Source organism: Siniperca chuatsi, linkage group LG20 (assembly GCF_020085105.1).
Source record: "Siniperca chuatsi isolate FFG_IHB_CAS linkage group LG20, ASM2008510v1, whole genome shotgun sequence".
NCBI classification, from domain to species: domain Eukaryota; kingdom Metazoa; phylum Chordata; class Actinopteri; order Centrarchiformes; family Sinipercidae; genus Siniperca; species Siniperca chuatsi.
This window is the reverse complement of record NC_058061.1, coordinates 4,417,419-4,443,004: the sequence shown is the minus strand read 5'-3', so window position 1 is coordinate 4,443,004 and position 25,586 is coordinate 4,417,419. Positions and strand designations below refer to the sequence as shown.

Here is a 25,586-nt window from a genome sequence, read left to right as displayed (position 1 = left end):
TAGAAGAAGCCTGTTATGACCCTAAAGAAAGATTGTCACAGGTAGCCTGGATTGAATACGAGCTGCATTTTAAACACAAAATGAATTTTTGAATTTCTTTTTACAATTTTTAACATCGTAACTTGTATTTATACGGGACTGTAAATCACAGCAAGTAAATCTATAAGGCTGTAAATCAGCTTTTGGTGTTTGTATAAGTTGTCATTTAATAAAACCATCCTGTTACAAAACTCTGCTAGAAACCGCCACAAGGTGTCAGTGGTGTCCACGTTCTCATTGTCTCTAACAAGCAGCTGCATCTGAACACTTTGGCCAAATGTGATGTGACGCTCTGCTTTGGGAGACGCGCCCAATTGGCTGGCCCGTCTCCCTGCTCTCTGGGTTTTGGTTGGACAGCGGATGGAGGAGGAGAGGTGAGCAGGGCGATGGAAAGAACGAGGAAGAGGTGGCAGCAGCGCTTGCCAGAGTTTTAAGGACCCTGGATTGGTTTGTGCCATAAATCTCTTCCCACTCCATCCCGCCGTTCTCCATGAGTGCCTGTGGGAATACAGGAATGTGACAGCTGACCTGTAGAGCCCATGTCTTTTGATTCTGGACACATAAATTAGAGGGCAAGAATGCAGTGTGGGACATGGCCGACAAAGTATACAGACATTACGCATGTCAGGGAGAAGTGAAACAATAGCTGTGATAAATTAATACAACACATTGTAAATCCTATGACAAATATCTCGTCGCATGTTTCAGGCTATGATGCAGTGGAAATGTGTGTGAAACATCTCAACAATTTAAATCGAGTTAAAAAATCTGAGAGTGTGATACTGCAAAAAACGGAGCTCACCAGTATTTGTCATCACACACTGAAATGTCATTGTAAAGCCATAATGCACATTAGAAAAATGCAAGCTCTCAGAAATGAAATGCCACAGCAAAACTCACAAGATGGATTTCACGGTGTGTTTCTACCTCATGTATCAGCGCGCTGAGCATCGCCATCGAGCTGTGCGGAAAGCAAGATAGGCATTGCTGAAACCGGCGGCAGAGGCACACTACGAGATTAATTCTCTTGAACTAATGGGATTCATATGAGTTGTGAGGTTCCTAATTTATTTATTTTGTCAGTGATACACAGATATGTGCACACACACACAGCAACACACAAGAGAAAAAAAAACACAAATACAGTAAAAATGCCCCCACTTTACAGTAAGTGAGAGATCAATAATGATGGATGAGGGCCTTTTATACAATCGGCATGTTCTCCTCAGTTCACAGCCATATGACACCACGCCTGTGGCTATCCCATTCTGCACTTCAGCAGTCAATCACATCCCAGCTTTAAAAAATAACAGTTTGTTAGCACCATTGATTTAGCACTTAGAGCGTGTCCTTATTACCTTGTAATTATGGTCAGTGTTGACATAACAGCACAGACAACCAGGCCTCCCAGCCTCTAAGAGAATTTATGGGCCCTGGTTTTATTACGGCCATTTCATGTGTCTGGGTCCCCAGTTAAGCGACAGACTTGAGTTCTAGCCAAGGGCCCGTATTTCACTCATCGAGGTCAGGGTTCTCAGGAATCCCCCCGTAAAACTGAACGCCAACGGGGCCTGCGTGTACACACAGAAGATGCAGGGAAACCCTCCCCAAGGGCTCATTAAAATAAATAGCCGATTACAGGCTATAATCCAAATAATGCTATTCATGAGGGGAATGTGATGCTTTAAGGACGCAAAATGGGACACGGGTGGAGTCGTGTCGTCACACAAAACCAAACATTCGGAAGCCGTCCGGAGATCATCTCATAATAATTTACAACCAGGCCCTCGCTTTAAATCCATTAGAGGACAGTTAGAATACTCTCTCGTAGTCTGTCACTTTGTTATGACTTCAGCGTACAGCTTGACAAAACAAGAGTAATCTGTGTCATTAAGATTATGAGATACTACAACTAAGTCTTGCTTCCAACCTGGACTTAGTTTGCTTTTAAGGTCTTCAGTGAAGCAGTAACCTGATCCATACAGTGAAAAGTAATACGCCAGGCAGGGCTGAGGCTGTTTGAGGCGGATCTGTAGCACGGAGCCAGGTCTCTTTTGTTTCCCCAAGTACGCTGCCTTTGTCATCCTTACGTGAAAAATGGACATGGCTGTTTTGACATTTTCAACCAGCACACACAGACAGAGAAGGCTGGCATCTCATTAATCTGGCTCTGCCAAGAGAACTTCAATTAAAAGTCCATCTTCGGTGAAGAGCATATTTCACATGTGCCACATCTGCTGTCATAAACAAAAGGCTCTATTTTGATCCTGTTTGTTTATCTATCTAAACCTAAAACCTTGACTTTATTTTACTATAAAAGTGAGAACATTATTGTTTCTGCACTAAAAAAACATCCCAAAATTTAAATATTTCAATTAATTAAAAGTCAGTGGCTCCAACTGCTTATTAAAGATGCAAGAAATCATGAGGTTAAATACATAATTTCTCAATCCCTACCACATAATTACTAAATATATATATATATATATATATATATATATAGATATATATATATATATGAATATACTGTAATTTCTTCCTCCCTCAGCTCTTCAGATAATTTAGCCAAAACACAGAACATGATGATTCAATTTCAAACCAACCAATAGCAACAGTCTGGGAAGGAGTCCCTATACGCAGTAGAGTAAAAGTGCCCAAATTACAAGCCATTGATTTCCAGTAGGGTGGCTTTTCACTGGTAGATACTCTGCATGTAACTTCAAGATGGCCATAAAACACGAGGAAATAGATTGAGAGAAAAGAGCTGAGATGCAGGATGGCTTCACCTGCAGTTTATGTCAAACAGAAAGGAAGAGCTTCGCATGGCTGCCTACTCAATTAACCCCTGTGATAGAGGCTCCGTAATGAACAACAGCACCATTACGCAGCGCCCAAATGGCACTTCACCCTAGTGGCCCGGGAAAAGACAATGCCACTATTGGTGCTTCACTGCTGCATCGAGAAACAAGTGCTCACTAACAGAGGAATTTAGATGTTGGGGATATCAGCATGTTCAGTATGTAAATGAGGACAAGGTGTTTACTGGAGTTGATGTTGTTTAACCCTTAAATAATTACACATTTTACATGTTTGCATCACATTTTACTCATTTTAAAGCTACTGTAATTGCTCCTGTAATTGTGTCTACGAGTCAAGGGTGCAATCGAGAACGGTTCCCATTAGAGATGAACGGCAAAAGAGTAATCTCCCATTTCAACTGTCTGGGAGAAGTGTGTCCAGAAACCACAGAATTCTGAGAGATGTTTAAATAACATTGAATTATCTTTGCTGATGGTGATGTTGACCTTGTTAATGATGTAGATGAGATCTCCTCTCTGGAAGTCCAGCTCGTCTGGCTCGTCGGCCTGGCAATCCCATAAACCCTGGTAGTAATTAGCGTAATCTGATGACCAGGCTGAGAGGAAATGCAGAGCACAAATTTAAAACAAAAGAACAAGTCAATGTTCTTTTGTCACGTCTTAGGCAAAGACAGTCACTGTGAACTATTAAGCTGGAAATGTTCTCATTATTAGTAGAAGACTGTAATGAGGTTCTGACCTGTTTTGTTGTTCTTCTCACTGCTTTCATCTATCGGATCGGGGAAATCATCTTCTAAACATAAACACAACAAGATGATATTTGTGACAGAACATTTATCCTCGTATGACTTTTATGAGCAAGAAGCATTTTTTTTAACTAGATATCAGGACCCAAAACATCTTAATTTCATTATTAACAGAAAAAACAGCAAAATAATGATAAGAAACGTTACCTGCTGTGGGCCTGACTCAAGTAAATACTCTTTTTCAGAAGGTGTCTTTTTGTCTCACACATTAAAGGCAATGTGCAGTGTAAAAAAAAAAAAAAAAGCACAATGACAGAACAAAACAAACAAAAAATAAATAAAATGAATCATCAGCCAATCCCTGATACATCGCCACATGACACATTTCTTCAACCAGAATGAACTCCTCGATGAGGATGAGTTTGTTCAAATTTATCAGAGACTGAGGGAGGAAAAGTTAAAGAAAGAGAGGCTGTCTTTAAGGCACGCAGAGGCGGACATGTCATTGACTGTGGGGCGTGGCACCCGGTGGTCTGAGAGGTGACACAGTGATATGCCTGCCCTCTGTCTCCCACATCCATCCTTAACAGTAGCAGGCTGACAGCAATGCCACAACCCAGCAACACTATCCACCTTCCAGCACAACTTGCACCTCTGCTTCCAGGAAGAACACACACACACACACACACACACACACACACTGTACATCCATATGCATATTTGTGATCATGTGTACAGTTTGCGTTTGAATGTAGAAAGTATCTTTTTCACACTTTCAGGTTGTTGCACATTTCATGAACAAAACTTTCTTTAAAATGCAAAAGATATTATTTTAAATCTAGACATAGTGGATAATTATGGCTTACTTAATGAAATCTGAAAATGCTGTGCATTGTTATCACACCAAAAGATAAAATGTTTTTAATTTTGTTTGCAAAGGGTCCAAACATTTGTTCAGCACTCTTCAACTGCTGTACAGAAGAGCATCCTTCAGTTGAGAGGCCACCGCTATGGGCCAACGGTTTCTATATCAAAGTGATTTAATTTTCCAGTCAATAAAATCAGTCATCAGCACCAGAGCCAATACCACCATCGCTCTGCAATCTGCCTGCAACCGAGCCATGTTCAGAGTTTTGCTCCGACAAAACCGAGGGAGCTCATCACCTAGAAAATGATGCTTCACTCCTACTCGACATTTCTTCGCTAGTTTGGCTACTGCACATGCAGGATGTATCTGACAAGGGTGCAATTTTGCAATTTCTTATTTGACGTTAACAACTTTAGGAAAATAATTTTAAACTTGAACAACAACTCTTGCAAAGTAATTTTAAACATTCATGTGAGCAATGAATGAAAACAAGAAGTAAGTCATTGCAAAGACTTCTGTCTGGGAATATTTCTGTGTGTTGAGAAATGAAGATTCTTCAAATACAATCAATGCAATCAATGAAAATAACCATAAAAATTTAATAATTGAACAGTATCTAATCACTGTGTAGAAGCTTTAGGGGAGCAAAGAGAGGTGCAGAATGATTGATAAGTGATGGGGTGAGAAAGTGAACGAATGAGCCCGTCATTCGATATGCCATCTGTGGTCAGAGTCTGTACCTCTTCCCAGATGGCTTTGAACGTCGGCGTGACAGTCTGAAGACTGATTTCCCTCTCACCAGTGATTTTGGGAAAGGTAATGTACTCAGTGAGTGAAACAGAATCTTGATGTATCTTATTTAATAGAAAGAGTGATGGACGACGGCCCTGAGAAGATCAGATCACCCCTTTTGTCCTTCTCGGGATCTTGTAGCCACCCTGACACATGGGACTGTCTCCCCCTCAGCAGGGACTCACACACTGTTCTGGGGTCTCGTAACATTCTCAATCAAACTCTAATTTCTATTAAAGATGTGACATTAAGAGCTCCAGAACTATTTTAAGCCCTGAGAGATGCAGTTTTTACTTCCTTTCAACTAAATTGCTGTTGCTAGGCAATTTTAGCCAAAACTCTGCTTAGTGGATTGAATTGTAGGCTATTTGTTGCCTGGCAACATTAGCTAATTGGACGTTCTATGACAGAGCATTCGGAACTACCCGGCTCTCGCTGATTTCAACAACATAAATGTTTCTCAACCGATAGCTCTCAGTGAAATGAGGAAGGAGACCAGAGGAAGCTCTAGTCAGTGTAAGGAGAATCTTCCCTTCCTGCCCTGTGTTGCTCTGCAGGAACAAGCTCAGTCCTGACAAGCTTATTAGTGTTGCTTGATTTAAAATGAGTGATCGGTCTGGGTGTTGTGGTGATAAGGAGGCACCTGGCAACACAAATTTCACAGCCAGGAGAGATCACATATATTTCTTGTTACAAAAATCCCTTAGGGCTCGAGTGTGTGTGAGGCAGAGCGACTCTGTCTATTTGTCTGACTGAGTATCATGAGAGTTTGTGTGTGCAGCCTTCCTGTCTATTTATCTGTGTGTGTGTGTGTGTGTGTGTGTGTGTGTGCGCGTGTGTGTGGGTGGGTGGGTGCTCGTGCATCTCTGCATGCGAGGTAACCACATCGTCATACCTGGCAGCACCTCGTAGATATCCTCGTCCTCCTCGTCGTCCTCCCCCATTTCCTGCCCTCCTCCCTGTCTGCCTCTCTGAGAGGCCTGGGCAGCACTGGGCCAAGGCGGGGAAGGGCCGGTCAAGCCCTCAATGTCATCATAGGTCTCCTCTTCCTCCTCCACATCCTCGTCATCATCGCAAGGGATGGAGGTGGATCTGAGATCTATGAGGGAAGGAGAGACAGCGTGATAGGCGGCGTTAGCGTCAAGATGGAGCACAGCGTGGCGCAAGAGACACACACATGCATTAAAGGGTAAAGTAAGAGGAATGCTCAAAGGTCCCCGACTGCACAACAGGCTAGGACACGTGGCATTTAGTAGCAGTGACAAGCACTGGAGGCTTGAATTATGGCTGCAAATAATGATTATTTTCATTATCTATTAATGTGTTCATAATTTTTTTCGATTAAGCAATTCATTGCTGAGTTTGAAATAGTAAAAAATGGCCATTACAATTTCCCAGAGCCCAGGGTGACGTCTTTAAGCTGCTTGTGTCGTCTGACTAACAGTTCAAACCTAAAAAACTGTTAATGTACATTGACATAAAACAGACAAAAGCAGCAAATCCTCACATTTGAGAAGTCAGAACCGGCAAATGTTTGGCATTCTTGCTTGATAAATGATCTCTTATCAGCTGTTGATAATAAAAAAAGATAGCTGAACAGAGGAGTCGGTTAATCGATTATTCATTTGAAAGAAAACGAATGACTAATCAATTAACCAACTCCTCTTTCCAGCATTAGTTTTTGATCTGGCTCCCTCGCTCTCACATCTTCTCCATCTTTCCACTCCATCTTCTGTTTATCATTAAAATCTGAATTTTGGGTTGTCTGTTGGCCTTGTGATTAAGACGCATACCATATAATCACATCTTTTGTTGTATGCCCCCCCCCCCTTGCATTTCCTATCTGTATCTCTACTATCACTATCACATAAAGGCAAAATGCCAAAAATAATCTTTAAAAAATAAAAATAACATCTGAATTTCCGTAAAGTTCTTGGAAGAGTGACCCCAAAAATAAAAAATGTTGAAAATAAAAATGTCAGCCTTGTTCTCAGGTTAATTCAGGAGGTGAAGAGGGTAAATAATCATCTACATTTTCTGGATCAGACTGCATTTAGTAGTAAAATCGGGCTGGAAGGAAGTAAGACAAACTGCAGAGTGTCTGTTACTTCCCGCAAATCAGTGGCACGGCCCGAGCCCATTTTAGAGTAGACTAGGCTCGACCGCTCGCTCAGATGGAGGAGCTGTCTCATTGCAGGCGACTGGCCACTGCAACACAGGGTATCAGGTCCTCTGCCGTACACCAGCGGCCAAGCAGAAATCAATGTCACTGGAGGATAACCAGAACATCTACCAATCAATTTCCTGTAAGTTGGAATTCGGTAGGAGGGTTAGGGGAGGAGTGGTTGGGGGGTGGAGGAGAACTAGAGCTACATAATGGTGCACATGACATGGTGGGTGACATGTCGAATGAGGAGATTCAGGACTTGTGTGTTTGTCTTGGCAGTAAGTGATGGATCGGGTGGTTTTTATCTGAGTCAGAGATGATAAAGGGCTCCCTTTCATTTCTGACCTTTCTGCCCCTTGGAAACACAAGCAAACTTTAGTAGAAAATTGAGAAAAAAAAGAAGGCTGGACGGTTTATACTGCTTTAACTGTATTTTCTAATGTGGCTTTTAAAAAGTCAAGTCAATTTTATTTATATAGCCCAATATCAATTCATCTCAGAGGGCTTTACAATCTGAACATATGACATTCTCTATCCTTAAACCCTTGATTCAAATAAGGACACATGCAAAAAAAAGAAACACAAAAAAAGGGAGAAACCTTGGGAGAAGCAACAAAGCAGGGAGTGCTCTTCCTAAAAATGCACATACTGTACAATAGGTACTGGAAGAAAATACAAAGAGATGCTGGCTTACCTTCAAGTACAAAATTGATTTGCTTCACCCATTCTCTGGCCTCTTGAGGGCTGCTGGCAGTGAACTGTTGGGAAAGAGTGGCAATAATCCTGCAATTATCATCACATCTAAGGGTGCATTTACACAGAAATAAAAGTCCTGATTTTTAATCTTCGAGGCGTACACCAGCTCTCATACTAGCTGAAGGAAAGGAGCAAGGAAGATAATAATAATTTAAAATAGCTATGAAATTATCAGATCTAAAAAAAATGCGCCTCTGAAATATTTAACATATACATTCTTAGTGACTGGGAAAACAGCATTATAGAGAATTACAGCTAATGTGCCATATAGACATGTGAATAAAATGTTTTCCAAATGGATTTAGATTAAAGCCCGACTGATAATGGATTTTTGAAGCCAATACAAATATTTGAGTGTTGAGTTTATTGCAAATATTTATTTATTTAAAACTCACATAGGGCTCCAACTAACAATTATGTCAATTATCATTTAATCAGATGATTAATTTCTCAATTAATCAGTTAATTGTTTGGTCTATAAAATGTCAGAAAACAGTGAAAAATCCTGATCACAAGCCCAAGTTGACATCCTCAATTGTCTCGTTTTGTCTGACCCCCCAAAAACTTTTTTTTTTTGCCACTTTTGCTTAAATAATGACAAACAATGAATTGACTTCATTTATGTGCCGATCAACTGATTGATTAATCAACTAATCATTTCAGATCTAATCACATAATGTATACACTTTTGATAGGGAGCCATTAAACTTTAATTTTTTAAAGAATTGTGACCAAGATATGTAGTGAGCGGGACATTTTAAAGTATAAAAATAAACTTGTCAGTGCTCTCTAGTGGACCAACTATGTAATGGAGCCACGGATTTAAAATGACCTCAAACATATCTTTGGCATTAATATGCTGTAATTTCTTGTCACTTATTGGACGACATATACACAGATACCAAAATATCTGTTATTAGCTCAAATCGGCTGATGTATCGGTTGGGCTGTAATTTAAATTTTAGATATTTCCACTGGGGGGGCAGATTTTACACAAGGACACTCTCACAGCCTCAAAATGTCTAAATATCAAAATAATATCTTTCAAACTATATTCCTGTACTTGAACTCCCTGACACACACTTTTAGTAATCTGTACAGGCTTGTTGTGGTAATATAGACCTGGAAAGCCCGCAGTCCAGGCGCAAAGAGCTCAAAGCAGGCATTTTTTTTCGAGTCTTTTCTCAGGTTGGTCACCAGCTGCACATTGTAGTCCATGATATGAAAGGAACCCTTCTGCTGTTTATCTGCAAGGAGGAGTACACGTGGTAGGATGGTTATCTGATTCAATACATAAACCTATAATGTTTCTGTTTGTTGTCATTTCAAACAAACCTTTTTCGCTCCCAAAGTAGTAGAATATTGAATTGTTCAGAACACACCATCTCTTTTGCCATTCTGAGCCGAAGAAGCTGTGATCTAGAGAAAAAAGTGCACCATGATCAATGAAAATAGATCAAATGGAAAATTACTCATATGAACAACATTTGTACACATGCATATATATATACACATTTTATGGTTTCTTTTATTCTGCTCAGGAGCAAGATGGTTGTGGTTCTCCATGTTTGAAAAAAAGTGACTTCAATTCATTGAGTATTTTCCTAAAGTCGATAAAATTGTCCATATGTAGTCAACACCACCTATCTAGCACTCCAAGTAATTAAAATAAGCAGTCAGCATTACTTGAGCCAGGGCTGGTATCTATATGCTGCTATACCTCTTCGTTTCTTCTCCAAGTAGCCTTGCTTCAAGATGTTGCTGAGGTCCTGGACTGCCACAAGGGGGATGTCATCAAAGTCTGTGAACAGAAGCAGTTCATTTGTCTATAAAAAGGTAAGGAAACTAACCATCACAATTTCCCAGAGCCCAAGGTGACTTCTTCTAATGTCTTCTGTTGTCCGGTCAACAGTCCAAAACCCAAAGACAATTCAATTTATAATGATATAAAAGAGAGCTAAGCAGCAAATCCTTACATTTGAGAAGCTAAAACCAGAGAAAGTTTGGTATTTTTCATGATAAATGAGTTAAAACGATTCATTTGTTATTTAAATAGTTTCTGTGAATCAGTTAATCAACTGATTGTTTCTCTCCTAATAAGCTGCACTTAAAATGTTCTTCATTCAAAAGGCAACACACGCACACAGAAACACACACCATGATTATAAAGTCTCCAACCCTGTGGATCAAATACATCCCTGCTAGGCTTTAGGAAGCTGGGATCAATACATTTACAGTGCTGCTGAGCACTGCAGTCCATTCATCTGCTCACATTGCACTTTTAATGGGAGTAACCTTCCTGCGGAAATTCAAACAACTCTCTTCAATTTGCAAAGTCAAGTTTTAAACACGATAGGACAAAGGCACAACTTAAGATGCTTTAGTTAATTAGTTCAGTTGTCAGGCAAGCATTGCACAATGCAGTTCACATAGTCTTTAGCCTACTGTGCCATTTGTGCTGGAGAGAAGTAGTTTTAAAGAGAAACTCCACACAGAATATTTTTTTCTGCTTGGATTCGAAGCCCCAGCAGCCCCAGTTTGTGCCTCTCACACATAGCTGCTGGTAGCTTTAGAATTAGCAAGCCTGATTAACGGCGGTGGAAAAACGACGTCGTACGTGAACATTTATTCCTCTTCAGTGGCAGTAAACACAGCACACGAGCCCACCGATAACTGTGCTATATTCAAAGCTTAACAAGATATTTATGGCCTACGAAAAGTAATGTTAACTGCGCTAAACAGCAGGGCTACGGCTATGTGCTGACACTCACCCACAGCCACACATACCTGGAGAGCCTCTCGTAGCAGAGCAGCTAGGCGAGCTTCATACACTGATGCCCACACAGTAACTCTCTCAAAAGGGACATAAATGTCCCTCACTCCTGTTGCATTTTTAAAATATGCTGGGATGAAGGGCTCTAGCAGAATTTGAGGGTGTAGTTATCCTTTAATATTACTTTGTCTGGGAATTTTTACCTTTATGGGACAGTTGGAATCTAACTGGAAACGTTGTACAGTAGTTATATGGTATTCGACTTAACCACTCGACCACCAGGATGCCTCGAGAGAAACGTTTTTAACCAGCTGTTCCGTGTTTAAGTTAGTTTTGAAGTTCTAACAAGAAATCTGCTTACTTGACCTATTTTCTAACCTTTAGCCATTAGGGGGGAACTTGTAAAATTGACCCGGGGTTGGCCTCAAGGGCCATCTTCCGCCCGATGCTTCAACAGGAGTACATGGCTTTTCCACGTGTCAAAAACAAAGCTCAGCTTCCTCCGAATTCATTAGTCAACAGGCATTAGCCTTGCAGGGAAAAAAGCAAACGGAGAGCAGGAACCGCCTTTTTAGTCTGAAACACAGGAACAATTTAAAGACCATTTACACTAGTCCGTGTGACACCCCCTTCAGACCACTGATGACAAGGGTAATGCCTGGAGTCCATCCCCCTCAGAAATGACCTGTTTAACTGCTGGGAAAAACCAAACATGTCATCCCACAACTAGGTCCTCTGATTTAAACAAAGAGCATCCCCCAACATTAGACAAACAGGAACCTCTTTCTCATTCATAAAAATCAGCAACATGAAAAAGCTTCCCAGTTGAATGTCCTCTGCAACTATGTGATGCTCTCCCTGAAACTTGTTGTTTTCTGATGTCTATTCTCAGTGAGTTTTGTCAGAATAACTTTAATCTAGAGTGCAAAATAAAGCTGATACTGGCTTTTTGCTTGGCTAACATTCCACAGATTTAAGTTCACAACAATCCAGAGCGTGATCCGATAACCCCGCACCGCTCCAGCTCATGGGCCTGACAGATGAGAGGGTCGTTCCCGAGCAGAGCCCCAGACACCTCACAGCACTAACACACTCACATATCATCAGCCAGCCTTTGTGGATGGACAGACCGGTGACACTATAAATACAGAGGTGCTAAGGACTGTTTTGTCAAAGAGAACCTGATTCGGTACATCATAACAAACAGCAGTCATTATGCTCCTCCACCTCATCTATCCGCCGGCAGTCCGTCCATTTTTTTTCTGGGCCTGCTTCCCTGTTGCGGCCCACTTCTAATCCCCTCATCTGTCTGCTTCCCTCACTCTTCATTTATCTCAAAGGTCGAGTCCAGCTAATAGATGAGGAGGTACAAAATCAACACGGGATCACTCTGATCTGCTTGAGTCAATAAACATTACACATTCATGCGTGTTTAACACTTTAACGCCGGGTGACCTGACCTCACTTGACTGTCCTCATTTGTATGAATCTCAAACAGGCGTACAACCGAGCGGGCGCAAACATACTGAAAACGGAAACATGTACACAATAGTTCTAGATTCTTCCACAGGGTAGCAGCACAACCTAAAAGCATCACACTGCTTAACTTGATCCCACCATAAACAAAAGCAGAGCCTGATTGGTCCTGAGTTAACAATGCCTCCTTTAATGAAAATCGCACACTAACGCCTCTTTGGGACCCATGCAATTTTAAGTGGATATTCAGAGGTAATGTTATTTGAAAATGTGTAATTTAGGGCGTTAAAAAACCCCAACAACCATCATGGTGTTTGAGTTTTGAGTTTGACTACAGGCACAGAGAGACACATTAATGCATCTAATTAAGGCCTCATCAAAATCGCAGACAGACGGCACTCTTTCATAAAAATCATAAATTGCATTATCAATTATTCAGGGCAATGCCATGACTTCATTTTCATCCCTTTTGCGTTTTAATTAGCACCATCCACAGCTTTGGTATTGACATTAATTTGATGGCAATTTATTGATATTTCAGCATAACCTATTTAGCTGAGTGCAATTACGAACAAAGAGCAGCTAGATAGATGTGATGTTAGCGTCGCGTCACGTGTTTTGTAAATCAAGGTGAGGAGTTGCTACAGGCCAAGCTAACTGAATCTAACTGCTCTCAGTGGTCATCAGCAAGAAAATATACGAGTCACCCCATTTCCAAATGGAAGGAAATAATCAATAGAAATTGACTAGAGATATGTGTTTAATTGATCCTGACAAAGGAACATTTCCATAAGCAAGCTGACCTGTGTGCAGATAAGTGCTCCGTTCTGTTGGCTTCATGAACTTGTTTTAAACTCGGGGTGGGTACACAACAATGCATCTGATCTGACAGCGCTTCGCCACAGCCGCAATCTCTCATTTGGTTATTCACACTCTCTCAGCATGGTGTTATGAGCTCAGCAGTTGATCCCGCAAGAAAAGGCTGATTTATGTTAGCATGACCAGAGGGAGTTAATGTATTCTCTCATTAAAATCCACTTTACTTAGGCTGAAAGTCAATCAAAGGCTGGATAGAGAGTGAATCAAAATGATGGGAAATGGTTGGGTGGGAGGACTAATATGTTACATTAGATCTAACAGTGGTCATAATGCAACAAAGATGTTATGAAAACACAAAAATGCACTGAAGATGCTGATGGTGCTACAGAAGATGGAGAGCAGACGCTTTAGTATCTTTTCTTTAAGACAGTAGCAAGGCTGAGAGGGGCGGCAGCAGAGGCAGGGTTCAGTATCAGCAGGGGGAACGTGTACTTCCAGAGGCAGGAACCACTATTTTATCCCCAGCTAGAGAAACATTTTAGTTAGCCAGTTACATGGAGAGAGACTGTGAGATGAGGGATTGTTACAATTTGGCTTGTAACAAAAGCTCTGTCCTTTTTTTCTTTTGCTAGTCTGTGCCGCTTTTTCATGTTTTGAAATTTTGTACATAAACATATGTTACCTAAAATCATGCACACGTATACTGTACTGTATATAATGTGATATACTGTATACGTGTTGTGGAAGATGTCTCGCGTATTTATGATGTTTGACATACAAGCAGTGTCTTGTAATACCGTGTAATATTTTTACTTGCTCTGTCCATCAATGTCTATCTAGTCTATTTGAAGTCTGAATTTTCTGCGATGTCTAATATTGGTTGTCTTACGTGCCTGCTCTATTCTTTTTTTAGTGAGTGTGTGTGTCATGCATCCTTCTGTAGTCCTTTGTGCTTGTAAGGTTATACTGTACATTTGTAGCCATTTGTAAATGTTTAGTCTCATCTGTTGTTGTGAAGTTATGATTGTCATGAGCGCTGTTTGTGTCTGTTCTATAAAAGGCTTTTATTGGGATTCTTTTCATTTATGTTGCATTAGGGCTGCAACTAACGATTAATCTGTCGATTATTTTCTCGATTAATTGTTTGGTCCATAAAATGTCATAAAATAGTGAAAAATCACTAGTTCCTTGAGCCCAAATTGACATATTCAAACTGCTGGTTTTGTCTGACCAACAGTCCAAAGATATTACATTTTACTATTATGATAAACAAAGAAAACTAGCCAATCTGAAAAGTTCAAAGCTGAAACTAGTGTTTTTTTGGTATGTTTGCATTAAGAAATACCTTAAAATGATTATCAAAACTGTTGCTTATTAATTTTCTCTATCGACTAATCAATTACTTAACATATATTTCACCTCTAGTCTACTTTTTTTGTTCTTTGTTTGATTCTTAACATCAACCTCTCTAAGCAGTGAGGATGAAAATGATCCTTTTTGCTAAATATGGCAAATTTACATCACATTAATGTCATTTAGTGTGTGCTGTAGATAAATAAATAAATAAACTAAAGAAAGAGAGAATCTTACTTTTTTAATCCAGAGGTACAGAGAAAACTACAACATACTGCCAGCAAAATCTATGGGGAAATACATCAGTTGACACCGGCCACTTTATGGGAATAATATATCTAGTGTGTTTAGGAGTGTGTAGAAGAGGTGACACCCCCCCCCCTCCACAGCACAGGTAGGAATCAAAATCAGCAAGTTATCATACGTTTTCTTTCGCCTGTGCTTAGTCCTTGATCACGGGGGCTTCCACAGTGCCTTTCGATGCAAGAGGTATTGCATTGAATGCAGCATCAGGAGGGCAGGACCTGACCCCCACGTGAACTCTGCTGATGAGGTGAAACAGAAGGCAGAGAGAGGCTCCCCGGCCCTGAGGGGGCTGCAGGGAGGAATGCTGCTGACTCTATAGTCGAAGCGAGCGAGACCGCAATCCTCTTCGATAGCATCCTTGATTAGGAAAAAGGATTCACTCGGTGCACCTTCACCCACCCGGCGCTCAATCTGCGTGCAGGCCAAGCTAAATTGATACATTTTTCCTCATTACAGTAGAAGGCCTCTGCTGTGCGTCCCTCCAGCGAGGCGGCCGTCAAAAGGGAGAAGAGAGACTGAGAGGCACTGAGGTTAAGGGCAGAATGTCTTCCCTGCCCTCCTCTCCTCCCCCTGATTTGATTAGGACTTCAGTCATCAATACATAAACCGTGTTTAGAACCTCCTAATGCATGTGTTTGAACCAAAGAAAACATGCAGTGCATTATATCAGGCTGCATGATGCCTGTATCGTTGTCTAATAATGTTTAATGGGACCGGGAATTTATGCAGGAGTGATTAAGGATTTTTTTTCCTTTTGGATCAGGGATGTCAATCAGGTTAAACAACAAATCTCTGACTTGAGATAAAAGCTTTACGACTGAGCGAAGCCCTTTACTAAACAGAATAAAAACTATAACGTACGCACAAATGATCAGGTAATTATCTTATATCATATTTTTGGTTTTCTTAAATTCAGATTTGGAATCTGGAAATTCAGTTATATCTGGTGTTTTTCTCTTTCATTGTCTAACTAAAGTCTGTTAAGCTTGATGTAATTTGGTAGAAAAAATATATATATTTCTGTTCCTCTATGCAGGAATGGATGTCAAGTCATTCTAGGCTCCGTTTTGCTCTATTCCTACATTCAAACATCACAGGCCGGCCACTGTGAAGACACTAAGGGGCTAAATTTACTATGTGACATCGGCTTCCCCCTGGGCAGCCATAAGCAGCGTATACAGCGACCCTGAATTTCCCTTTTCTAGATTTACTACCACTATTCAAATGCTTAACTGCAGATACAATGATCCTCTAATCGCTGGGGATGGTTTTCAGCTGCTTCACTGACACAGACCAAAAAAAAAAAACAAAAAACCCCCACAGTAGTAAGAATATAAATACCAACAATGGAGGAGTTCGGGCCCACAGGAGAGCCTGCATATCTGTGATAAAAACGGGATATAACACAGTCAACGACAGAGCCTGGAGGGAAAAACACTCAGAGAAAATCAACACACTCGCCCTCTGAATGTACAGTTATTGCAACTTTAAAATGCTTCTGTTATTTCCACTAAAATGCTTTAAATATCATTTTAGCAATAACGGTAAGTAAATATGTTCGTGAGGACCGTGTTATTGCACTGCGCTTTCTGAGCAATGTCTCATGCCTATTACCTTTTTATATAATTGCTCTTCTTTTATAGTCACTGCTGTTACATATTATGCCAATAAACAATTATATGACGCCATCATTCTTTGAGTCCTTTCATCAATCACCAGCAAGTCCATGGGCAACAGGTGTTACAGAAAAAATATTCTGTCAAGGAAAATAAGGCCAAATGCGTTTCAAAAATCAGCGTCTTGCTTAAATTTGATGCAGGTGGTTTCGCTCAAAATGAACATATTTATTTAAATTATTTTCAGTGGACCAAATTATAGTTTGTTCTAACTAACAGTATAATCAACAGTTCCCATTAATAAATCGTAAAAAGATGATTATTTATTTGGGCAAGTTTTCCCCATTAAATGCCACCATACATTTTACTGTGTTTTAAATTTCATTCTTAAAATTTGCAAAAGTACTGAAAATAATTACTGTGGTATATTGATATATATACTACATATTTTTAGCAGGTTTCCATTCAGTTTTTCATAAACAAATATGAGTAATGGCTGAATAATTACTTAATTTGGCCTTTTTGGAACAAATTAGAATCTGTTGCAATCCTTTTTTCCGTTTTGTTATATGGCTTCAGGAAATATGGGTGATTTTGAAATAGCTGCAATAATATAAATCTAAGTATTGTGCCAGTATATAACTTATTTAAAATTTTGTATTACACATTTTGTACACAACCGGTTAACATTTACAAGTAAGTAATAAAATAGTAATTGTGAAAAAAAGATTTTTCCAATATTCAACTTTTTTTTTAATCATTTACGAACTTTTTAAACGTTTCTTAATCATCTTTTTCATTTGTAAAGTGATATAAATAACAGTAAATAAACCAGAAAAACATTTTTTAAACCAAAATCGGTTTTGCAATTTCATTCAGAGGAAAAAACTGAGTCTGTGACAATATACAAATTAACTCATAAAACACAATATAAAACAGCAAGGATGAACATTATTTAATGAATGTTTTTTGAAAAAAAAAATTTCTTGTTAGCACACATTTTTAACACACAACCAAGATTACAATCGCTGAACATATTAAATTAAGCAAAAAAGCCAGGCCTACTAAATTTAAAAATCAATCATTTAACCATGTTTATTTAAACCAGGTATTTTATAAAATGTTGTCACTTTACCTGTGATCAGTGCTGTTAGGAATTTATATTTAGAAGTTAATTATCTAAATGGATGATTGTTTTGTTTAAATACAACTAATTACAGTTTTCATACTGCCAAACAGTTCCTTGACTATAAAATGTTTTCATAATCGACTGGCTTCTGATTCCATTTCTTTAACATAAGCTAACTTACAGCATGGGCCACTATGAATCAATGGTAAAAAAAAATTTCCATTGTAGATAAGCAATCTTCCAACAGCATACAAGCCCACGGCAGCCCCTGTCCCACTTGGCACACATATACAGTGCTGACTTCTTCCAGCCGTGCGGAGATCCCGGCGTAAAGAGGGATGCATCCTCAACATCCTCGAATAACTCCACAAGGGCATGTTAATGACCTTAAAGTGCTACATTACAGCAACAATTAAACAGAGGGATCCCAGAGGCATTGGGAGCCGTCGTGTCACTGTCTGTGTACAGGCCAACACATCTCTCCCATCTCCATTTATTTCCCTAAGAAATCAGCGGGGCCACCTGGGCTTGGCATTGAAACTTCATTCATCTCCAGAAATGGATTCCAGTGGAGGGCAAAATCAAATTCTCATTTGCAAGGCAGGGGGAGAAAGAGAGGGAGTGAATGCAGGAGGTACCTGGGAACGCTAACCTCTGGGTGAACCCGCCGCATCTGATAGTTTTGCTATTTGTCTGTGACATTGACAGCTCTGGGGGAGATTAGGAGCCACCCTGCCCCAGCTTCCCACTTTGCATTCTGCCTATGTGCCTCTTTACAGATGGACTGCTGCACATTTACCTTCGCCTATTTTCCCTGGGTTTCAACACAGCGCTACACCAGAGGCAACAGAGGAATGTAATTATATGCAATGCAACAATAAAACAAAGCAAATGAGGGGAGAGCTGCATCAGACCGGGAGGATGCAAAAACTACACGGTGTGGCTTTTCGTGGGGGTGAAACCGGAGATGAGAGTGATGGATGCCCTTCGGTTAAATACGTCCAAATCCCCCCTTCAAGCCGCTCTCTTCTTGCCAGGCAGTGTGAGTGAGTGTGTGAGAGAGAGTGTACAAGATTAATAGTGTAAACAGCAAGGGAGAGAGGGAGAGAAAGGCAGCCGGGAGAGAGAAAGAGAGAGAGAAAGAAAAGACTATCAGCATCTGCAGCAGCACAGTAGCCCTAGGGGAATAGTGTGAACTTTTGAACCCTGGTGGCAAGCAGTCGCAGCGATGCACAGAGCCTGCTCCTGCCTCCTAATGTGTGTGTGTGTGTGTGTGTCTCTTTCCAGAAAAGCACACAGGCAGCAACTTAGAGAGAGAGGAAAGGAGAGTGAAGGAGAATGAGGAAGAGTGGAGGTCATTAACATATTCCTCGCTTCCTTGCAAACTAGCGGCCGCTATCTAAATGTCACAAAATCCATACACCGATAAATGCCGTGAAAAATTAATCTCCAGGCAGATATTCTGACGGATAGATACAGTAGATGGATATCAACGGGTCCAAAGAAACTTCGTGACTGATGGGCGTACTGTGACAGGACGGCCAATCATTCACACAACTCTGGACTGAGCGCAGACAGGTCACAGGTTGGCCAAGCAAGAGGCCGAGGGTCAAAAGTTCAGTATGTGGGCAGACAGCATGACCACAAACCTGCGAGGAGGTCATCTATGCAGACCCCAAAATACTGTCCAGGTGCTGCATGCAAACAAGAAAACCTGGGATAAATGCTACAAAGCAGTTTATTTAGCAATATTTCAACATTTTTGTCCGCGTCGCTCGTTCTTTTAATGTCATCCCGTCTCCTGCGAAGCACCGAGAAACTTGCCCTTTCTCCATGACTTAATTTGACTTCAAACACAGACAAGGCCAGTTGGCACCTTAAACATCGCTGATTAACCCCCTAATGGCACATTAATCCGTCAGCTGGCATCGTTGTTCCTATTTCACCAGCCAAGAGACCCGGGCATGCATCCTCAAAAGCACTTCACTTTATATAGCTTTTTCAAGCTTCAGCCAAAATGAAAAAATTTTGATTTAATATTCTATTTACCAGCACTGTGTAATAATGTTATTACTGTGCATTGGCTCTTCGTATTCAAATGAGAAATAGGCAACGGCAAGACATAACTTCAAATTGGTTATCCTACTGCATTCTATTGCAAGTAATTGCTTTAGGAAATTGGGCCGGCACAGTAATCACCGACAGGAGTCACATTCCAGCATTCTTTAAATAGGCCTACACAACAGAACACACCTGCCTTTAGAGCTAAAACTAAAAACTGATTAATCGTTTAAGTCCCTTTTCAAGCAAAAATGCCAAACGTTCCCTAGTTCAAGCTTCTCAATTGTAAGGATATGCAGCTTTTTATTGTCTAATGTGGCAGTAAACTGAAAATCTTTGGATGTAAAACAAGTAATTTAAAAGAAATCCCCTTGGGCTTTATGAAATTGCAGGAAATTTAGGAAGATTTCCACTATTTTTGGACATTTTATAGACCAAATGATTAATTGACTAGAAGAAAATAATCAATAGAATCAAAATAGTCGCCCTACCTGCCTATATGTCAAATTAAATGACCTCCAAGAAATTTCTTTTAAATCTGAAGGATTAAATAACATATGACAGATTATATACAGTAAATGATCATACTGTATGTAGGAACATATAATTTAAATGGCTCCACAAACAATCACAAACAGATAAAGTGACCTGACATGGCAGAAAATAACGTTTTTTTGAGAGTTTTGTGAATAAATTCTTTAGGGCCAACATCCACACCTGGGCAAATACAGGCTGTAGGGTACATCATAAAAGAATCATTACGGTCACGAAGAAGAAGAGGAAGACGTATCAAAAGAGTCATCTTTTCTGCACGCCTCCTGAAACAAAGCTCTTCCTGCAGTGCTCTGTCATCGCTGCAGCTTCCCAGCAAACATCCCCGAGTGCCCAGCGGTGCTCCCCCAATCAAAGAAAAACAAACAGGCCATTTCAACTTCGTAAACTTGACCTGCAAACAGCATGACGGGGCTAAAAGCCCCACATCTCCGGCTGTCTCCTGGGGTCTATTTGCGTGTGTGTGTGCATGGGTGAGTGTGCGTGAAAGAGATTCTACACGCCAGAGGGAGAAATTTTGTGCGTATATTTGTTTATGTATGCAAAATGTACTGGAATGGCAAGGAGTGTGTGATGGAGGGAGTGAAACAAAAATCTTGAAAATGTGCGTGAGCCCCAAATAGCACAGAGAGAGGTGGAGGGTGAGGCTGCAGGCGCGGTCAGGTCACCGGTGCGGTCGGCGGGTGAAACTCAGTTCACATTACCATGCAGACACCCGGGCTAACAATGGAGGCTCCATCTGTTCCTGTCAGCCATTACAAATCTGGTGTCACCCAGTCCGCTGAAGACAACAGGCCACCGCATCTAATCAAACGGCACAGGCTCCTCCTGCGTGTAAAAGCAGCCATCGACTTCACACTCACTCACTCTCTGGTTAGGGAACAGAGAGCAGCGAAGGCAGGCAGTCGATTACCATGGATAATACATTCTCCAAGTCACAAAGTCTCTATTGTGTACAGTAGGCTCAAATAAAATGATACTATTAAACTCAAGAGGAAAAAAAACAAAAACCCTCAATTCTCTACCTTCTCCTTATAGCCGAATGCTATTCTCTAAATCACAAAATGATCATACATTTTTGCAACAAAAGGTTAGGGTTAGGAAAAAGAAAATTTAAATAAACCCAAATCGTCACCGTGGATGATTGTTCCTCCAAAAATGTCACTGATTTCATTAAGTGGTCATGCCATTATTTTCCACAAACACTCCCTCCTCCATTGAAGCAGACCGCCCAGCAGAAAAGTGTGAGCCATTTCTTTCAACTGGCAGTGAACAGAGAATGAACTATGAACTCCACATGCCCTTTTAGTGAGGACACAGGCCATTCACTACGTGAATGGTCGCAGTACCCCAGCAATAAAAAAACACAGATATTTCTTACTGAATCAAAGGTTATCATTATTGATACCAACAATAAAATGTGTGTTACGTGTGTGTTATGGACATTAGTTGTCGATATTCAAAGCAAAAAGGTAAATGAAAGAAAAAAAAATATTCTGGTAGTGCTGCATAATTGGCTATTTCTCACATTTAACACCAACAATGGCGTGACGCAATGTTCGAGCTTTAACAACTATCGCATCCACAGTAACAGACGGCGCTGTTTGTAGTTGGGCGTGTTACCATTATAGCCGGAAGGGAAATTTTTAAGCATTGTATAGTTTGATTTTGTTTGTTTCCCGAAGGAAATCTCGCCTTGTTTATTCTGAAATGAACAATTCAAAAAAATGAATTATCATTGTCGTGTGGTCTATCTTCCCACCATCTGCCGTGATTAGTTTACTCTATTTTTCCCCAAAGTTGTAAAAAAAAGCAGCAGTTACTCTTCTCTGTGCAGAGGACGGAAGAGTTCATTACGCCATTTCCAAATAAGGAGATCATTTCTGACTACATCCAGCTGGCATTAAAACGGTGACAACATATTCTTTTTTCTTATTGGGAAATTCCACATGATTCCAGCTTTACCTCAGGAAAGTGAGCTGAAAGAAAGCGCAGGGTATAGATGGGCACCTGAGGCAGCCGAGTCAATAATGCCCACCTGCGGCATGTCACATCAAGGGCTATTAGCTGCCGCACAGAGTCAGAAATACAAAAAGTCTGAACGGGAGGGAGGGCAAGTCCGAGAAAAGAAGATAGAGAGAAAGATTGATAAAGGGAGAGAGGGATGGAACACACATGGCCCCTCAGGTACAGTGTTGTATTTCAAACCCAGTTGTGAAAGAATAGAGGGGCTCGGGGTCAATCAATCACTGCATTAGCCTGCAGCTACAAAGCCTCCTCTCTGTGTGGGCCGCCTCCATGCCTCCCACAGTCTACACACACAGCTCAAGGGTACAGATCAGGAGCTGAGGATCTGCCACTGGAGGGAGCTCTAGGTCCCCAATCAGGCCTTTGTGAACCACCAGCCCCCTTTCTCCAGCATCAGGACAGCCTACCTGCACGCATGCCAGGAGTGAGAGGAGAGGGAGGAGGAGTCATTGATGGCAGCGAGGTAGGAGGCCAGCGAAGGGGGAAATTTCACAGATGTGGTCTGTTTTTTTCAAATCAAGAGGGCAAGCAACAATATACAGCAAAAAGGTCGGACTGCGCTTCCTGTGGCGATGTATGCCAGTGAGTCTGGCGAGGGTAGCGTGTCAAAACTACATTTGTTTCGTTTTCTCGGAGGAATACGGCATTGTCTCCTGAGACACTGACTCACCCTTTTTACCTTTTTCTTTGTCGGTGCAGAATTCCTCGCACACTGTTGCCTTTCAGCGGAAACACATGTTCACACAGATAATATAGACGTGTACATTTCATTATTAGGGTTAGAATTTCACTCCATTGTCCTTGGTTAAACTAGATGGTACGAGCTTAAAGATACATATAATCTGGGCTAGTGTCTGCTGCTCAAATTTAAAATTCTTTCCTTTTTTCTTTAACCGATTTTCTGATGTTAAACTGAAGTTATTGTACTTGGCCCAAACACCTCCGAGACACATTATCTAAAGATATAGTTACTCTAGATGGCATTGCCCTGGCCTCCAGCACCACCGTAAGGAACCTCAGAGTTACCTTTGATCAGGATTTGTCCTTTAACTCCCACATTAAACAAATTTCAAGGACTGCCTTCTTTCACCTACGTAACATTGCAAAAATCAGGCACATCCTTTCTCAAACTGATACAGAAAAACTAGTCCATGCATGTGTTACTTTTAGGCTGGACTATTGCAGTTCCTTATTATCAGGCAGCCCGAATAAGTCCCTTAAGTCTCCAGTTGATCCATAATGCTGCGGCACGTGTACTGACACGAACTAGGAAAAAAGATCAGATTTTTCCAATATTAGCTTCTCTGCACTGGCTCCCTGTAAAATCCAGAATAGATTTTAAAATGCTTCTCCTCACCTACAAAGCTCTTAATGGTCAGGCACCATTGTATCTTAAAGAGCTCATACTACATTATTACCCAACTAGAACACTACACTCCCAGGATGCAGGGTTACTTGCGGTTTCTAGAGTCTCCAAAAGTAGACTGGGAGCCAGAGCCTTCAGTTATCAAGCTCCTCTCCTGTGGAATCAGATCCCAGTTTGGGTTCAGGAGGCAGACGCCATCTCCACATTTAAGAGTAGGCTTAAGACTTTCCTCTTTGATAAAGCTTATAGTTAGGGCTGGCTTGGGTGAGCCCTGAACCATCCCTTAGTTATGCTGCTATAGGCCTAGACTGCTGGGAGACTTCCCATGATGCACCTCTCCATCTGTATGCATTTTTATCCCATTAATGCATGTTCCTAACTCAGCTTTCTCGTCTCTCTCCTCCTGTCATTTTCAGCAGGTATTTCTGCTTCCAGAGCTACAAAGTCTGGATCTGTGACTGTGGGCCACCTGCTGCCCCCGTGTTCCTGCTCGACAACTGCTGCTACAATTATTATTATTAGTCTTAATACTATTACTTTACATATCTATGTGGAACATCTCTCTTCCTCTCTCTCTACCTCTACCCACCCAGTTGAGGCAGATGGCCGCCTACCCAGAGCCTGATTCTGCTCGAGGTTTCTGCCTGTTAAAAGGGAGTTATACCTCGCCACTGTCGCCAAGTGCTTGCTCATGGTGGGAATTGTGGGGCCTCTGTGAATAATATTATAAAGAGTACAGTCTAAACCTGCTCTATATGAAAAGTGCCCTGAGATAACGCCTGTTATGATTTGGTGCTACATAAAGAAAATTGAATTGTTGTGGAGGCCTTTTTGAGATCAGATCTCTGCACTGCGCAGAGATCACACACACACACACACACAGGAAACCAGAATCAGGACTTTTGTTAACTTACACTCAGTGGGTCCATCATCCTGGTTGTCAGAAGCTAATGAGGCGTCGTCTGATTGGACAGAGCGACCCAGACTGGAACTGCGGTTGTCATCAGAGCCGTCTTCTTCCCTATAGTCCGCTGAGTGTGTGTGTATGTGTTCATGAAAATGTGTATGTGTGTGAAATAGAGAGAGATAAAGGAAATGTGAGTAAGTCAAGTAAGAAAAGACTTTGAGGACTTAACTTTCAGCAGTAGTAGATGATAAACCTGTCACTAATTTCACTAATCAGAAACACTTTATTGATCCCCGAAGGGAAACTCTTTTGTTACAGCAGCTCGCCTTTACGTCAGTGCACACAGGAATAGAAGTACTAAGCAAAAAATATAATACGCTATAATACAGGTCAGAAAATAAATTAAGTACCAAGTGGGTATAAGTATAAAATAAAATAAGTGTGAAGTACCAAGTGGGTTTACCGGTTGAATCAGAGTATGTAATCACACACGCGCATAGATATAAACACACACGGCTGAAACAACTCAGTGTAATCAGTGTAGATACAGTAGTATGTATACTTTGATGATAGAGATTGTTCAGGGTAATTTTACTTACATGGGAAGGGGAATTCTTGAGGGTTTCTGTAAGATCAAAACAAGCATCAATCAATACCTTTTGCACTGTTTCTGTTCATTTAAAAAAAAAAAATTGCCCAGACAACTCAGCCTCAGCTGCAGTATTACTTCTCAAATTCAACAATTGTTTCCTGTAGAGAAGACCACAAAACCGCAAGTTTTCTGTACCAGAGAAATGCACTCTTATCATGCAATGCAGGCAACACCAGTGGAGTTGTTTCCGGAGTAAACGATCACACTTCATACAAGATTTTTAGTTCATGAACTGTTCATCATGCTTGGAAACATTATGATTAAATTATCCTGATCAAAACAGATTATTCTTTGAGATCTTTTAATAGCAATAAATAAGAGCAAAAACAAAGTCTTGAAGGTGACACCATTAGACTAAATG

General features: G+C 40.8%; 1 protein-coding gene across 3 annotated transcripts in view; it reads right to left on the bottom strand.

The window, feature by feature from the left end:
- Nucleotides 1-25,586, bottom strand: part of skap1 (src kinase associated phosphoprotein 1) — a 34,241-nt gene that overhangs the window by 5,423 nt on the left and 3,232 nt on the right. For 2 of the 3 annotated variants that reach the window (XM_044180075.1, XM_044180073.1), the window contains exons 3-11: nucleotides 25,173-25,198; nucleotides 24,581-24,697; nucleotides 9,908-9,988; nucleotides 9,523-9,606; nucleotides 9,310-9,434; nucleotides 8,126-8,189; nucleotides 6,160-6,363; nucleotides 3,598-3,651; nucleotides 3,345-3,454 (exon numbers count right to left, since the gene is read on the bottom strand). In XM_044180075.1, coding sequence (XP_044036010.1) covers nucleotides 3,345-3,454; nucleotides 3,598-3,651; nucleotides 6,160-6,363; nucleotides 8,126-8,189; nucleotides 9,310-9,434; nucleotides 9,523-9,606; nucleotides 9,908-9,988; nucleotides 24,581-24,697; nucleotides 25,173-25,198 — 865 coding nt within the window. The remainder of the gene's footprint in view (nucleotides 1-3,344; nucleotides 3,455-3,597; nucleotides 3,652-6,159; nucleotides 6,364-8,125; nucleotides 8,190-9,309; nucleotides 9,435-9,522; nucleotides 9,607-9,907; nucleotides 9,989-24,580; nucleotides 24,698-25,172; nucleotides 25,199-25,586) is intronic. The other variant, XM_044180074.1, reaches the window with a different exon arrangement.